General features: G+C 42.8%; 1 protein-coding gene across 1 annotated transcript; it reads left to right on the forward strand.

Moving 5' to 3' along the window:
* Window positions 1-241: 241 nt before the first annotated feature.
* Window positions 242-14857, forward strand: PRR11 (proline rich 11). Its single transcript, XM_008147709.3, has 9 exons — window positions 242-369; window positions 1788-1938; window positions 2144-2266; window positions 6587-6844; window positions 7813-7911; window positions 8277-8389; window positions 10110-10169; window positions 10258-10354; window positions 14772-14857. Exons 1-9 carry the CDS (start codon window positions 242-244, stop codon window positions 14838-14840), a joined length of 1098 nt encoding a protein of 365 aa, XP_008145931.2. The 3' UTR covers window positions 14841-14857.
* Window positions 14858-15378: the final 521 nt, after the last annotated feature.

The raw sequence follows: 15378 nt of genomic DNA on the forward strand, positions 1-15378 counted from the left end.
GTGGAAGGGACGGGGAGAGACAGAGAGAGAAAACATCGATGTGAGAGAGACATCAATTGGTTGCCTCCCCTATGCACCTTGATCAGGGTCAGAGATCCATTCTGCAACCGAGGTACATGCCTTTGGCTAGACTCAAACCCGGGACCCTTCAGTCCACAGGACAACACTCTATCCACTGAGCCAAACCAGCTAGGGCTTCAAGAAAAAGATTTTTAAAATATTTTTTATCTCTACAGAAATCATGCTCAAGTTCAAGCAACAAAGAAGGAAGCGAAAAGTAAAAGCAAAAAGATTATTTAAAAAAAAAGAATTCTCTCACTTTCAGTCCAAGCTAGTTACACCTCCCCCTCCACCACCCTCTACAGAAAGGTAAGGCATAATGTGGAATAGAGAAAAAAATTAAAAATCCCATCAGTTTAGGATGAAATTACTAGATTTAGCAAATGAAAATACAGAATGCCCAGTTAAATTTGAATTTCAGATAAACAATGTATTTTTTTTAATTGTCCCAAGCAACATTTCTAATATACTTATACTAAAACTTATTCAGAAACTGAATTTTAACTGAGCATCCTTGAATTTTGTGTGGTAACTATAGTCTATGAGTTCAAATGAAGTAATGATCACAAGGAATTGTGTTGGAGGTGCACAATAACTATTTTCTCTTTTTCTTACTCAATTTACTTGCATAAATATGATAACCAAGTGAGGAAAGAGAGGTATAATATTGGAATTTAAATCTCAGTTTTGGTAAAGTTAGGTCAGTTATTCTCTGGGACTCAGGGCTTAAATATGTTATTGAAAGAGGCTTTAAGTTCTCAGAACCCAAGGCTACTGTGTCACAATAACAATTTATACGTTTTGTTGTTATAGCTCTCTTTACGGAAAAAAAATTTAAAACAAACAGGCCCTCAAAAAGCAGTTACCATGATATCAACCCATTTTCCATTTCTCCTGGTATTCACAAAGTCCCCTAACTGGTCTTTCTGCTTCTGCCCTTTCGCCCTCTGCAGTAAACCTGTTAAAATCGTGTCATATTGCTTCTCTACTTAAAGGTTTTCAATATCTTCCTCTCTCAGAGTAAAAATTAAAGTCCATAGTATGACTCCCCCCAAGGCCTTTATGATCTGACTCTGACGTTATTTCTTAATCCTCCTCTCTTCTATTTCTCCACCCAAGTCATCCTGGCCCCCTTGCTATTTCTCAGACACCTCAATAAACTTCCACCTCAGGGCCTTTGCACTTGCCCCTGCCTAAATGTTCTTCTTCTAGATATTTGAATTGCTACCTTCTTTATTTCCTTTGGGGTTCTCCCCACCCCCCACACCCCCGGCCAAAAAAAAGTCTCCTTCTCAGTGAGACTTTTCCTGGCTACCCTATCGAAAATTTCATCTCCACCCAACATTTCACATTCCCCCTCTCTCACTTTATCTTTTTCTTCTTAGCATTTACGCACTAACAACCCACATATGTTATTTATTTACTTATTTTTATTTTTCTTCCATTAAACTTTAAACTCCACGAGGGTAGCATTTTTGCCTATTTTGTTCATTATTAAATCCCTGATTCTTACTTATTTATTATTTAATTTATTTTTTATTCGTTATTGTTTATGCAACAAATACTTGTTGCATAAGTGAATCCCAGAATTCTAGAATTTACTGAAAAATTTGACTTTAGATAGTGTCTGTTCCTGACTTATACTGTAAAACTAGCTTGTTGTTTAATTAGAGGCTATTATTCCAACTCAGGAGTTTTGGCTTTATTTGGTTTTGTTTTTCCCACAGAGTGGTGATTTCTTCAACAAACACACCTCTTAGCAGAAGCTGGCTAAAACCATCCTGGAACTTCAAATTTCCCAATATCAAAGATGCAATAAAACTTTGGACAAGCAGAGGATGGTTTATATACAACTGGTGCCAGAACTGCATAGCCCAGGTATGGGTTTGACATACCTGTTTTCAGCACTACACACTTGCTATGTGTGTGCACTCAGGTCAGCACAGCATTCAGGCTAAGCTCAGATAAAATGAAATTATGGGGTCATGTCTGCCTTTGTTTCTATAAAACAAGACCACTTTCTTGTCCTCTTTTCTTATCCTTATCTTATTGCTCATCAGACTTGTGTATTTTTTAATTTTAGAGTTTAGAAGTATTGAAAGACATCATCTTTCCTTCCCGTTTCTGCCACCAAGAACTTCATAGTCTAAAACAACGTTTTTGCGTTTTGGAAAGTGAATTATGCAAGCTCCAGGAAGCAATGAAGGTTAGTATCCTATATAATAAAAGCCCAATATGCAAACCGACGTAACGAAGGAACAACCCGGTTAGCGGGGGGTGGGGCCAGCAAGTGGGCAGCACCAGGCCAGCCAAGGCAGGTGCCAGCAGGCAGAGGGCGTGGGCGGTGATCAGGGGTCGGCGGCAGAGGGGCAATCGGGGAGCAGGGCCAGCCACTTGCCGGCTGGCACATCCCCCAATTGGCCTGCTGGTCACCTCCTGCAGAGGAGCGGGCCTAAGCTGTCAGTGGGACATCCCCTAAGGGCTCCCGGACTGCAAGAGGGTGCAGGCCAGGCCAAGGGACTCCCCCGAGTGCACAAATTTTCATGCACCAGGCCTCTAGTTATCAAATAAAAAACAAATCTGGGGCCGTAGTTGGTTTGGCTCAGTGGATAGAGCATCAGCCTGTGGACTGAAGGGTCCCAGGTTTGACTCCGGTCAAGGGCACAGGCCCAGGTTGCAAGCTCATCCCCAGTAAGGGGTGTGCAAGAGGCAGCCGATCAGTGATTGTTTCTATCTCTCTCTCCCTCTCCCTTCTTCTCTGAAATCAATAAAAAATATATTTAAAAAACCCCACACAAATCTGGGATTAGGTAAGGAGGGAAGGGGTTGTCTCCCATAAGAATCTCAATGTGCTTTTATAGAAAAGGAATGACTGCAGGTGAGTGCTAATTCTAGGCCTGTTTGCCCTCAGATCTGTTCCTTAAAACATTGAGGCTCTGCTCCGTATTGCAGGGATGCTGGCCCCTTTAGGTTACATTCCCCAAGCTCTGTGTCACCGGTTCCTGGTTGTGCTGGACTAATAGTAGACACGGATGAGAGACTAGAGGGAGGGAGAAGATAGGGTGTTTTTCCCTATCATTTTCAGTGTTGGGCGATTTCTCCAGCAATAGCTGTAGTTGTTTCTCAAATTCCAGCTCCCACAAGGTAAGTCTACCACATTTCTTGATTCTCTGGGTTAACCAAGCTCCAGAGATCTGCTTCTTCTGCTCTTTCCTTGGTCCCTCCATTCGCAAGATATTCATAGCTTTCTGCTTGTTGAAAAGTTCTGGGCTGCCTCACTGCCCCCTGTGTGCTTCTCATCTCTTCCAGCAACAGTGGGACTAACTGCCTACATTACATTCCCCATCTTTGAAATACTCAGGGTGTTTTTATTTTCTTGACTAATAAAGGCAGAAAAACAAACAAACCCCAAAACTGTAAATATCTACCCCCTTCAATCTCCTGAGCAAGGCCTCTATTCTCAATGTCCAAAACTCAAAGAACAAACATTGCACTCATTGGTTTAGAGAGAAACCTCTGAGGTTATATCCCTGCTCCCAGAATTTGTACCTCAAGATGAACTAGCCAGATGGGGGAAGACAAATCACCTCACTCCTCTCGGCCTCAGTTTCATCATCTCTAAAATGGGGATGATGCCTTCTTTAGTGGGCTGAGTGACAGCCCCCCAAAAGATATGTCTAAATCCTAATCCCCATAAATATTACCTTATAAATATTATCCCTATCAATATTACCTATAAATATTAACTTAGTTGGGGTCTTTGCAGATAAAATTAAGGATTTTGAGATAGGGAGGTCATCCTGTGTTACCTGGGCAGACTACATCCAATGGAACTTCATAGTCTAAAACAACGGTTTTGCATTTCGACAAGTGGATTGTCCTTATAAGAGACACACAGAGCAGAATACACAGAAAAGGAGGAGCAGTGGGACCACAGAGACAGATTGGAGTAATGCAGCCCCAACCAAGGAATCTACCAGAAGCTAGAAGAGGCAGGAACAGACTCTTCCCTCAGCCTTGGGAAGGAGTGCAGCCCTGCTGACACTGTGATTTCGGACATCGAGGCTCCGGCACTGTGAGGAAATGAATAAATGGATTTCTATTACTTTAAGCCACCAAGTTAGTGATGATTTGTTACAGTAGCCACAGGAAACGAATATACATCTTACTTCATAGGGATCATTTTATTCCTTTGCTAGGGCTGCCATAACAAAGTAGCACAGACTAAGTGTCTTATGCAGCAAAAATTTCTTTTCTCACAATTCTGGAGGCTAGAAGTCCAAGATCAAGGTTGGGTTGTTGTTTTTTTCTGAGGCCTCTCACCTTGGCTTGCCTTCTCACTGTGTTCTCACATGGACTTTTCACTCTGAACACCCATCCCAGGTGTCTCCTATATATTCAAACTTCCTTTTTTATAAGGACACCAGTCAGATTGGATGAAAGCCCACCTTGATAGCCTTATTTTACTTTAACCACCTCTTTAAAGACCCTTTCTCCAAATATATTCTGGAGTACTGGGAATTAAAACTTCAACATGTGATTGGGGGCAGTGGAAGTGTGCACAATTCAGTCCATGTGGTCATGTTACAACCCCTTGGCCTTTTTATCAATTCCTTGAATATACTATACTAGTGGCCTGGTGCACGAAATTCATGCATGGGGGTAGGTGTGGGGTGTTCCTCAGCCTGGCCTGAACCTTCTCCAATCGGACCCCTCGAAGGATGTCCTACTGCCGGTTTACAGGGATCAGGCCTAAACCGGCAGTCGGATATCCCTCTCACAATCTAGGACTGCTGGCTCCAGCCTCTCACCTGCCTGCCTGCCTGATTGCCCCTAACCACTCTGCTCGCCCCCAACTGCCCCCTGCCGCTGGCCTGCTCGCCCCCAAATGCCCCCCACCAGCCTGATCACCCCAAACTGCCCCCCTGCTGGCCTGCTCACCCCCACCTTCCCTCCCCGCTGGCCTGCTCACCCCCAACTGCCCCCCTGCTGGCCTGTTCATTCCAAACTGCCCCCCGGCCCCCGCTGTCCTGATCACCTCCAACTGACCCCACTAATGACCTGCTCACCCCCCAACTGCCCCCCTGCTGGTCTGCTTACCCCGACCAGCCCTGCCTCCCACCAGCCTGATCACCCACAACTGCTGTCCCATCCTGGCCTGATCACCTCCTGGTGACCCAAGCTCCCAGCCCCTTCTTTTTTTTTTTTTTTTTCAGCACCTCCTTGAGCAGAGGCCAGGGCTAGCTGGAAGCATGTATCTGGGATTTATTTATCTTCTATAATTGAAACTTTGTAGCCTTGAGCGAAGGCCAGGGCCGGCCAGGGTGGGTGGGAAGCTTGGCTTCCTCCATCGCCAGGGCAACCCAAGCCTCCTGCTCACTCCAGCTCCATGGCTACTGCCATCTTGGTTGGGTTAATTTGCATACTCTCTCCTGATTGGCTGGTGTGCATGACTTGTGGGCATAGCAGAGGTACAGTCAATTTGCATGTTTCTCTTTTATTAGTGTAGACGAGAGGCCTGGTGCATGACATTCGTGCACTGTGGAGGGGTGTCTCTTAGCCCGGCCTGTGCCCTCTCACAGTCTGGGACCCCTCAGGGGGTGTCCGACTGCTGGCTTAGACCTGCTTTGTGGCCCGGCAGTCAGACATCCTCCAGGGGTCCTTAGCACACCGCCACTGCACTTGCCAGCTGTGAGCCCAGCTTCTGGCTGAGTGGCACTCCCCCTGTGGGAGTGCACTGACCACCAGGTGGCAGCTCCTGTGTTGAGTGTCTGCCCCCTGGTGGTCAGTGAACTTCATAGCGACCAGTCATTCTGCTGTTCGGTCAATTTGCATATTAGGATTTTTTTATATAGGACTCTTGGATTCCCTCTGCTAGGAATTTTCTTTCCCCAGTCCTTATCTCCCTTCACATGGTAAATCTCAACTCATCTTTGAGATTATAGCTAAATGTTGCTCCCCAGGCTTCTCACTCTTTATGCTCTCAGCACATTTCATTACTCTTAATGAATTATTATTTTATTTGGTTTGAGTATATTTGTATGTGTTTAATGTCTGTGTTCCACACCAGACTGTCAGCTCCATGAGGTGGTAGACAGGGCTCTCATTGGCCCATAGTGCCTGGCATATCACATACATAAAACAAATGTCTGAATGAAATTTAACCTTTTGCACTCGGATGTCGAGTGTGACTCGACATGGTTAGCATTGGTAGCAGCTCGATGAAAAAAACAAGCGAGTGCAAAGGGTTAAATATATCATTGAAGATTGCCCCTGTTAACGTACTATTATTTATAATTCTAATCTTTTTTCTAGGCATATAATCTATTGTTTATTATACTAAGATACATAATTGATTTAACTGAATAACTGAATGAATGAATGAACTTGTGATAAATGAGAAAATATTATGAAACATGATGTACTGAGAAAGTATTCTATATAGTACCTTTTACGTGAATGATTTTCGGCTGCAAGAACCAAATTAATCTGTTATTTCTTTGCCAAATATAATGTCCTCTTTCAGACTATCTCAGAAAATTCTTCCTGTCCAAGTTGTGGTCATCCCTGTTACATGAACGGTAAACTTACAACAGTACCAGCATGTGCTCTAACAACCCCTGGAGAATCCGGAGCTGTACTTCCTGCCACACTGCCAAAGCCAGCAGGCCATCTTCCTCCTCCGCCCCCACCTCCACCCCCTCCACCTCCACCTCTGCCTCCCCCTCCACCACCCACAGCACCTTTGCTGCTCAGAAAATCCAATCTCGCCAAAACACTTCAGGTAAAAAACAATCTAGTAAAGGTGTGTTTTGGTCAGTATGTAATGGAGGAGTAAAGACAGGTGTCATTTTAAGGCTGGGCTAAGGACTTTGACAGGAAAGCTATATTCTGATTCCATATCTTAATTATGTCAATTACTGTGTTTATAAAAAATCAGTCCCCTGGGAACTCAAAAAAGTTGGATATAGAAATAAAAGTTATTTTGTTTAAGGGTAAATGAATATAATTTAGTAGAGTAGAAGATTTCTGTTGGCTTCTCAGCATATCTTTTATTTTGTTCTCCAACTAAACCAGTAAGTTTCCCTTGAAAAATGTCAGCATATCTTTTTACCAAGAGGAAAACCTCCCTGAGAAACCAAATTAAGAACAGAAGATAGCTTAGTGAGTAAACTCTGAATAAAAGGAGTTGGTGGATCCATTAGGCTAGAGAACCAGTCTCCATTAGGTTTATTTTTCTGTCAAGGGGACTGGAATATTTGTAAATCACTAAGCTATCCATGATCCTGTTTTAAAATCTGCTGAATTTTCACTATGGATACATTTGATTTATTATGGCTGAGTTAAATCCAGAGCTTACCAGCTATATTTGCCCTAATGTATACCTCTCTGACTATACATTTTTGCTGTATGGGAACTGGATCATCTTTTTACGTAGTTGAGTTAAACATCATTTTGATTTGAGGAGCTACTTCAACTCGTGTCTTATTGTAATGACTACTGAAGAAGATGCATAATTTCAGGAATTAGCTCATCTCTAATTATCAAAGTTGTACCGTTTCATGAATAACCTTAGTATCTTTGGGTACTGAAAACAGGATCATTCTTTTTTAAGTGACAAGAATTTGATAGGTTCCTAGGATAAATAAGAGATAACTCTTAACTCTAGGTCTTTAAAAACTATATTATGATTTGCATTTGACTAAATATCATGGTTCCAAATTGAATTCTAATCTTTCCATGTATTTTAAGGCTGGACCATTGAAAAAAGATGGACCCATGCAGATAACAGTTAAAGATCTAATGACTGTGAAATTAAAGAAAACCCAGAGTTTTGATGAAAAGAAAAAGGTAAGATATCATTGATCATGCACAGTCTTTAAGCTATTAGCCTGATTGTCCCTTTATGGAAACAAAATATAAGTCTTGCGTATAGAAGCTATCCCGAGATAAGTATTTGATGTCTTATTTAAGTAGTTGTGGCTCTCTGCAACAAAATATTATAGATTCCAAAATTATTTAATTGGGCAGTTTTATGTGCCAACCATTAGTCTGAAGAGGTAAAGACATACTTTGAAGCTTTAGAGTAAAAACTGAGTGGAGTAGTGGGTATATCTTATGCATACCCAGCACTCAAATATTCATTGTTTCAGCATGTTTACATTTTGAATATTTTTAATGTGTTTTTTAATAATGGTCTCATTTTACAATTAAAGCTTGTTCCATCACCAGACATACGGAATCCACTAGTTACTGTCTCTGACCTGCAGCGTGTTACCCTGAAGCCCAACTCAAAAGTGTTATCAACTCGAGTTACAAATGTCTTAATGTAAGAAATTGCACCATGTTATCCTCTACCACTTCTTAAAAGAATGGATTTTTTGCTTTTTTCTAACTTTAAAAATTATACATGTGCATTGTAGAAAAAAAGGTATCTACAAAAAAATTTAAAGAAGAAAACAAAAATCATTCAACTAAATATATCATTAAAGATTCCTACTGTTAACGTACTATTATTTATCATCCTAATCTTTTTCTAGGCATATAATCTATTGTTTATTATAAAATACTAGAGGCCTGGCCAAAACCGGTTTGGCTCAGTGGATAGAGCATTGGCCTGTGGACTGAAGGGTCCCAGGTTCGATTCCGGTCAAGGGCATGTACCTTGGTTGCGGGCACATCCCCAGTGGGGGGTGTGCAGGAGGCAGCTTGTCGATGTTTCTCTCTCATCGATGTTTCTAGCTCTCTATCCCTCTCCCTTTCTCTCTGTAAGAAATCAATAAAATATATTAAAAAAAAAAATACTAGAGGCCTGGTGCATGAAAATTCATGCACTGAGGGGGGGGGGGGGGCGTCCCTCAGCCTGGCCTGTGCCCTCTCGTATTCCTGGACCCCTCGGGGGATGTCCAGCTGATGGCTTAGGCCCACTCCCCTAGGGCATGGGCCTAAGCCACTAGTTGGACATTCTTAGAGCTGCCGCGGAGGTGGGAGAGCCTCCCTCCATCACTGCTGTGCTGGCCAGCCATGAGCCGACTTCTGGCTGAGCAGCACTCCCCCTGTGGAAGCACACTGACCACCAGGGAGCAGCTCCTGCATTGAGCATCTGCCCCCTGGTGGTCAGTGTGCATCATAGCGACCGGTATTTCCGGTCATTTCGTCATTAGGGTCAATTTGCATATTACCCTTTTATTATATAGGATACCATTGACTTGATAACAGATTTTAGGAGAAAAGAATTACTATCAAGAATTTTAGTAACTTATATACCTCAATAAAATAAAGTTTAAAGCATTTCAATTTCAAAAATAATAAAATATGAAAACTAGTATGTCTTTATTTTTTTTTTTAAATATATATATTTTATTGATTTTTTTACAGAGAGGAAGTGAGAGGGATAGAGAGTTAGAAACATCGATGAGAGAGAAACATCGATCAGCTGCCTCCTGCACACCTCCTACTGGAGATGTGCCCGCAACCAAGGTACATGCCCTTGACCAGAATCGAACCCGGAACCTTTCAGTCCGCAGACCGACGCTCTATCCACTGAGCCAAACCGGTTAGGGCGAAAACTAGTATGTCTTAGAATCAAGGAAACATAATATATGTGTATACCTATGTATAATCATATTGTATATACAGTTATGACTTTTCCAATTCAGTGTGTCATAAGCTTCTCCCATCTTATTAAAAATTAATTTACAGCATCATTTTGACTTCTTAAGTACATACTGTTTATTATATATAAATTTCATAGATAAAATCCTGTTTTGAGACATTTAGGTTGTTTATGATTTTATATTTCAATGAACATCCTTATCCATCATCTGTGTGCATAGCTGAGTTTTCCCTAAGATGGATTTGTATACATGTAATTACTAAGTCAAGAAGTATTGCTCTGAAGAATTATTATATCATCTTAATCTGTTATCAACAATGCCTACTGCTATTTTTTACTATTTCTATGATGTTATCTATAAAAATGACTGCTTTGCTTTGGGAAAAATGATAAAATCTAGCAAGCTCTAATTTTGATGTCTTTATTTTATCAGTAATCCTGGTAAAAGTCAGATAGACCTGCGGAAACTACTTAGAAAAGTCGATGTAGAGAGGTAATACACTCTCTTATCTTTATGTTTTCCAAATCTACATGATAATTGGCATAAAATACAGTTTCTAATAGTTTTATTACCTTTGCAGGAGCCCAGGTGGGACCCCTCTTACCAATAAAGAAAATATGGAAACAGGAACTGGACTGACCCCAGTAATGACCCGAGCCTTAAGGAGAAAGTTTCAGGTAAGCCTTTAGAAAAAAAAGTTTTTTGGTTTCTTTTCTTCAAAATAATTTATTTAGAATATTATTCTAAAGCAGCTTTCTTAATAATAATAATCTTTAAATGATACTTTATGCTTTACAAAGCACTCACATATTTAGGCTTCATAAAATTCTATGAGATAGTGAAGATTATTATCTTCACTTTACCAATGACTGTCTGTTTTTTTGTTTTTTAAAAAATATATATTTTATTGATTTTTTTACAGCGAGGAAGGGAGAGGGATAGAGAGTTAGAAACATCGATCAGCTGCCTTCTGCACTCTCCCTACTGGGGATGTTCCCGCAACCAAGGTACATGCCCTTGACTGGAATCAAACCTGGGACCCTTCAGTCCACAGGCTGACGCTCTATCCACTGAGCCAAACCAGTCAGGGTGACTGTCTGGTTTTTAAAAAAATTTTAGTAAGTATTTATTAAACACTTCTCATATGCCAGGCACTGTGCTGGAGTACCAGGGATACAGTGATAAGCAAAACAGACATAGATCTATTGTTTTGGAACTTTCAGTCTAGCGGGGAAAATAGATGTTAATCAAATAATCACATATATGGATAATTGTGCACTAAAGTAAGTGCTGTGAAGGAAAGGAATAGGGTTCTGTAGAACCCATGATTTAGGAAGGATTCTCTTAGGAAGTGATGAGGTGAGACTGGAAGGATGAATAAGCATTCGCTGAGAAGGGTACCTATGTATGTAGTATGGGGGTGGGCCTCCCATGGATGTCATGGAAGAAAAAGTTCCGAACATAAAGAACAGCATGTGAGAAGGTCTCGCAGTGGGAGGAATCATGGCCTACCAGAGGAACTGAAAAGTGGCCAGAATGGCTGCAGAGAGAGCAAGCTTACAGTGGTAACAGACAGGGATGGAAATGTCGCTAGGAGTCAGATCATGCAGAGTTGATAGGAAAAGGTCTTGGCAGCTTTTTTCTTTGTCATCTACATGCAGGAGGTAGTATAGCTCGCAGTCTGCTGCCCTGTGGAGCTCAGACTCAAGAGGGCAACATCAATTTTTATCAGAATTTCCACCTGCTAGCCTGTCCTACAGATGTCATACTTGCCAGCTGCCACAACTGCATGGATTGCTTTCTTCAAATCAATCTCTTTCTCTCACATGTTTATCAAGTAGGTTTACAGTTGTGAGTATGCAAAACACAGAGTTTATTCTTGTATCACTATTTATTAATTACTAGTAGCCCTGTGCACGAATCCGTGCGCCAGTAGCTCTCTGTGGGGCCTGGCTGCTCTGCGCGCACTGCCCACTCACCAAAATCTCGTACATCAGTTCACCCTGTGTGATTTTTTTCCAAACCCTGTTTGTCCCTGTCATCTCCCTGATCAGATCTGTATGGAATAGCCATCCTTCTGCCACCCCTGCTAGAGTGCGGGGACACACAGCTGCTGGCCTCTTTGGCTATGAAGCTTACATTACTGTGTCCCTCTGGCAGCAAAGACACACCATAGACTTCACTGCTGGCACTTCCACCCCAACACTCTCCTCATTAAGAAACGTTTGCAGGACAGCTTGGTTTCTCTCTTGCCAATTCAGCTTGGTCCTCCTAGGACTGTATGGTCTTCTTTGGATGTGTGGCCAGATTTCTCTTTCCTCCTTTTGGAGCATCCAATAGGGCTCTACCTCTGGATTACCTTCCTTGGTGATAACACAGATTGTGAAGGACAGGGGAAGAGGGCAGAGGCCTCACTGAAGGACTAAGCCCCTTCCTTTCCTTCTTCAGTTCTAGGATCCTTTTTGTCCCAGTGGGCTGGGTAATGTAGAAACAAATAAAAATATAAGAAACTAGAGGCCTGGTGCACGAAATTTGTGCATGGGGGCGGGGGGGGGGGGTGTCCCTCAGCCAAGCCTGCACCCTCTCCAATCTGGGACCCCTCGAGGAATGTCCGACTGCCTGTTTAGGCCTGATCCCAGCAGTCCTGGATTGTGAGAGGGCCTAAACGGGCAGTCAGACATCCCTCTCACAATCCAGGACTGCTGGCTCCCAACTGCTCGCCTGCCTGCCTTCCTGATTGCCCCTAATCACTTCTGCCTGCCAGCCTGATCACCCCCTAATCACTCCCATGCCAGTCTGATTGATGTCTAACTGCTCCCCTGCCAGCCTGTTTGCCCCCAACTTCCCTCCTCTGCCAGCCTGGTCACCCCTAACTGCCCTCCCTTGCAGGGTTGATCGCCTCCAACTGCCCTCCCTTGCAGGCCTGGTCTGGTCCCTCTCAACTGCCCTCCCTTGCAGGCCTGGTGCCTCCCAACTGCCCTCTCCTGCTGGCCATCTTGTGTCCACATGGAGGCAGGATCTTTGACCACATGGGGGCAGTCATATTGCGTGTTGGAGTGATGGTCAATCTGCATATTACTCTTTTATTAGATAGGATAGAGGCCTGGTGCACGGGTGGGGGCCAGCTGGTTTGCCCTGAAGGGTGTCCCAGATCAGGGTGGGGGTTCCCTTGGGGCGTGGGGCGGCCTGAGCAAGGGGCCTGTGGTGGTTTGCAGGCCAGCCACGTCCCCTGGCGACCCAAGTGGAGGCCCTGGTATCTGGAATTTATTTACCTTCTACAATTGAAACTTTGTAGCCTGGAGCAGAGCCAAGCCTCCTGCTCGCTCCATGGCAGCAGCCATTTCTTTAGGGGTTTATGTATCTTCTATAATTGAAACTTTGTAGCCTTAAGCGGAGGCCTGGGCCGGCCAGGATGTGTGGAAAGCTTTGCTTCTTCCATTGCTGGGGGCAACCCTAGCCTCCCGCTCTTTCCAGCTCCGTGGCTGCTGCCATTTCTGTTTGGATTTGTTTACCTTCTATAATTGAAACTTTGTAGTCTTGAGTGGAGGCTTAGGCTGGCAAGGGTAGGCGGAAAGCTTGGCTTCCTCCATTGCTTGGGAAACCCAAGCCTCCCTCCTGCTCTCTGTGGCTGTAGCCATCTTGGTTGGGTTTATTTGCATACTCGCTCTGATTGGCTGGTGGGCGTGGCTGGTGGATGTAGTGGAGTGAAGGTTAATTTGCATATTACTCTTTTATTAGGTAGGGTAATATATCCACTTTTTTTTTTACAGATATTTTTATTGATTTTTTACAGAGAGGAAGGGAGAGGGATAGAGAGCTAGAAACATCGATGAGAGAGAAACATCGACCAGCTGCCTCCTGCACCCCCCCCACCGGGGATGTGCCCACAACCAATGTACATGCCCTTGACCGGAATCGAACCTGGGACCCCTCAGTCCGCAGGCCGACGCTCTATCCACTGAGCCAAACCGGCCTCGGCTACATTTTTAAAAAGATATATTTTATTGATTCTTTACAGAGAGGAAGGGAGAGGGACAGAGAGCTAGAAACATCGATGAGAGAGAAACATCGACCAGCTGCCTCCTGCACACCCCCCACTGGGGACATGCCCGCAACCAATGTACATGCCCTTGACCGGAATCGAACCTGGGACCTTTCAGTCCGCAAACCGATGCTCTATCCACTGAGCCAAACCGGTTTCAGCTATATCCACATATTTAGCACAACATAAAAAATCACAGATAGGCCCATTGCCCTATATTGTGCTCCTCAAAAGTCACTTGCTAGGAGGATGTCTAGTAAAAAAACTGTTGTTAAAAATAGAATGACTTTTCCCACCCAGCCCTTAGGCTTCCTTCCTTTAACTTTATTTATTTATTTATTTAAAATATATTTTATTGATTTTTTTACAGAGAGGAAGGGAGAGAGATAGAGAGTTAGAAACATCGATGAGAGAGAAACATTGATCAGCTGCCTCCTGCACACCCCCTACCGGGGATGTGCCCGCAACCAATGCACATGCCCTTGACCGGAATCGAACCTGGGACCCCTCATTCCGCAGGCCGACGCTCTATCCACTGAGCCAAACCGGTTTCGGCCCTTCCTTTAACTTTAAAGCAACTGCATTCGTTAGGTCTTGCATTTGGTTGCAGGTAACAGAAATATGACTACAGTGTCATAACCAACTAAGGGCTTTTTTTTTAACCTATGTATTCCCTTGAGAAGCAGGCAGTCTGTAATTGGTACAGCAGCTTCATCATGTCATCATTGCTTTTCCATCCTAAATGTGCAGCTTTGATTAAGGTGCAGAATGACCATACTTCCTGAAGACTCATGTCTACATTCTAAGCAAGATAAGATGTGCAAAGGACAAGAGGGTGTGCTAGCTAAGATATCCCTAATCTCTTTAAACAGTTGCTATCCAGGACCTTCTAATTATATCAGAGAGGCTGGGAAAATTGGTTTTTAGAATCTGGATGCATTCCTTCCTTGCACAAAATCTGGGTTCTGTTAGTAAGGAAGAAGGAGAATTGTGTTAGCTACAGGAGCATAATTCACATTATAATTGAGACTTTACTTTCTTTTTTTTCATAGCTGGCTCACCCTAAAAGCCCAATTCAAACTCTGCCACTTTCTACAAGCAACTTTGATGAACAAAACTGATGCCAACTCTGCCTGACTCCATGTGATCATCCATAAAATATCCATAAAATCACCCCACTCCTTTTTAAAAAATGTAGTATGTATAAATAAGTATTCTAATTTATAATTCCATTTAAAGAATTACAGTATTATGGAGCCCATATTTACTGTAATATACTAGTAAAGTGGGTATTTGGATATATTATAGCTTGCATGATCAATAAGAGAACAGAATGGAAAATACAATCTCCAAAGTGATGTTTTTCCTGGAATTACCCAATTTAGGTTGGAGAAGTTTTTCAAATTTAACTAGATAACTAATTTGTACTCTGTAGGTGCACTTATGACCTTAAGACAATAACCTAGTTCCCATTCATCTTGGGTATTTATTCTCAGGTAATTGAAAAGTATTTCAGCTTTTAAAGTGCAGGCATTCATTAAGTGCTGCATACTTGATCAATAAGAAAGACCCTCTAGATTTATTTATATTCATTATTAACAGTTAAGAGGTAAGAGAATCCGACATCCAAACCCACCTATTTTCCAAAAGGTTTGGAAG

The sequence above is a fragment of the Eptesicus fuscus genome, chromosome 20, assembly GCF_027574615.1.
Source record: "Eptesicus fuscus isolate TK198812 chromosome 20, DD_ASM_mEF_20220401, whole genome shotgun sequence".
In the NCBI taxonomy this organism is placed as follows: Eukaryota; Metazoa; Chordata; class Mammalia; order Chiroptera; family Vespertilionidae; genus Eptesicus; species Eptesicus fuscus.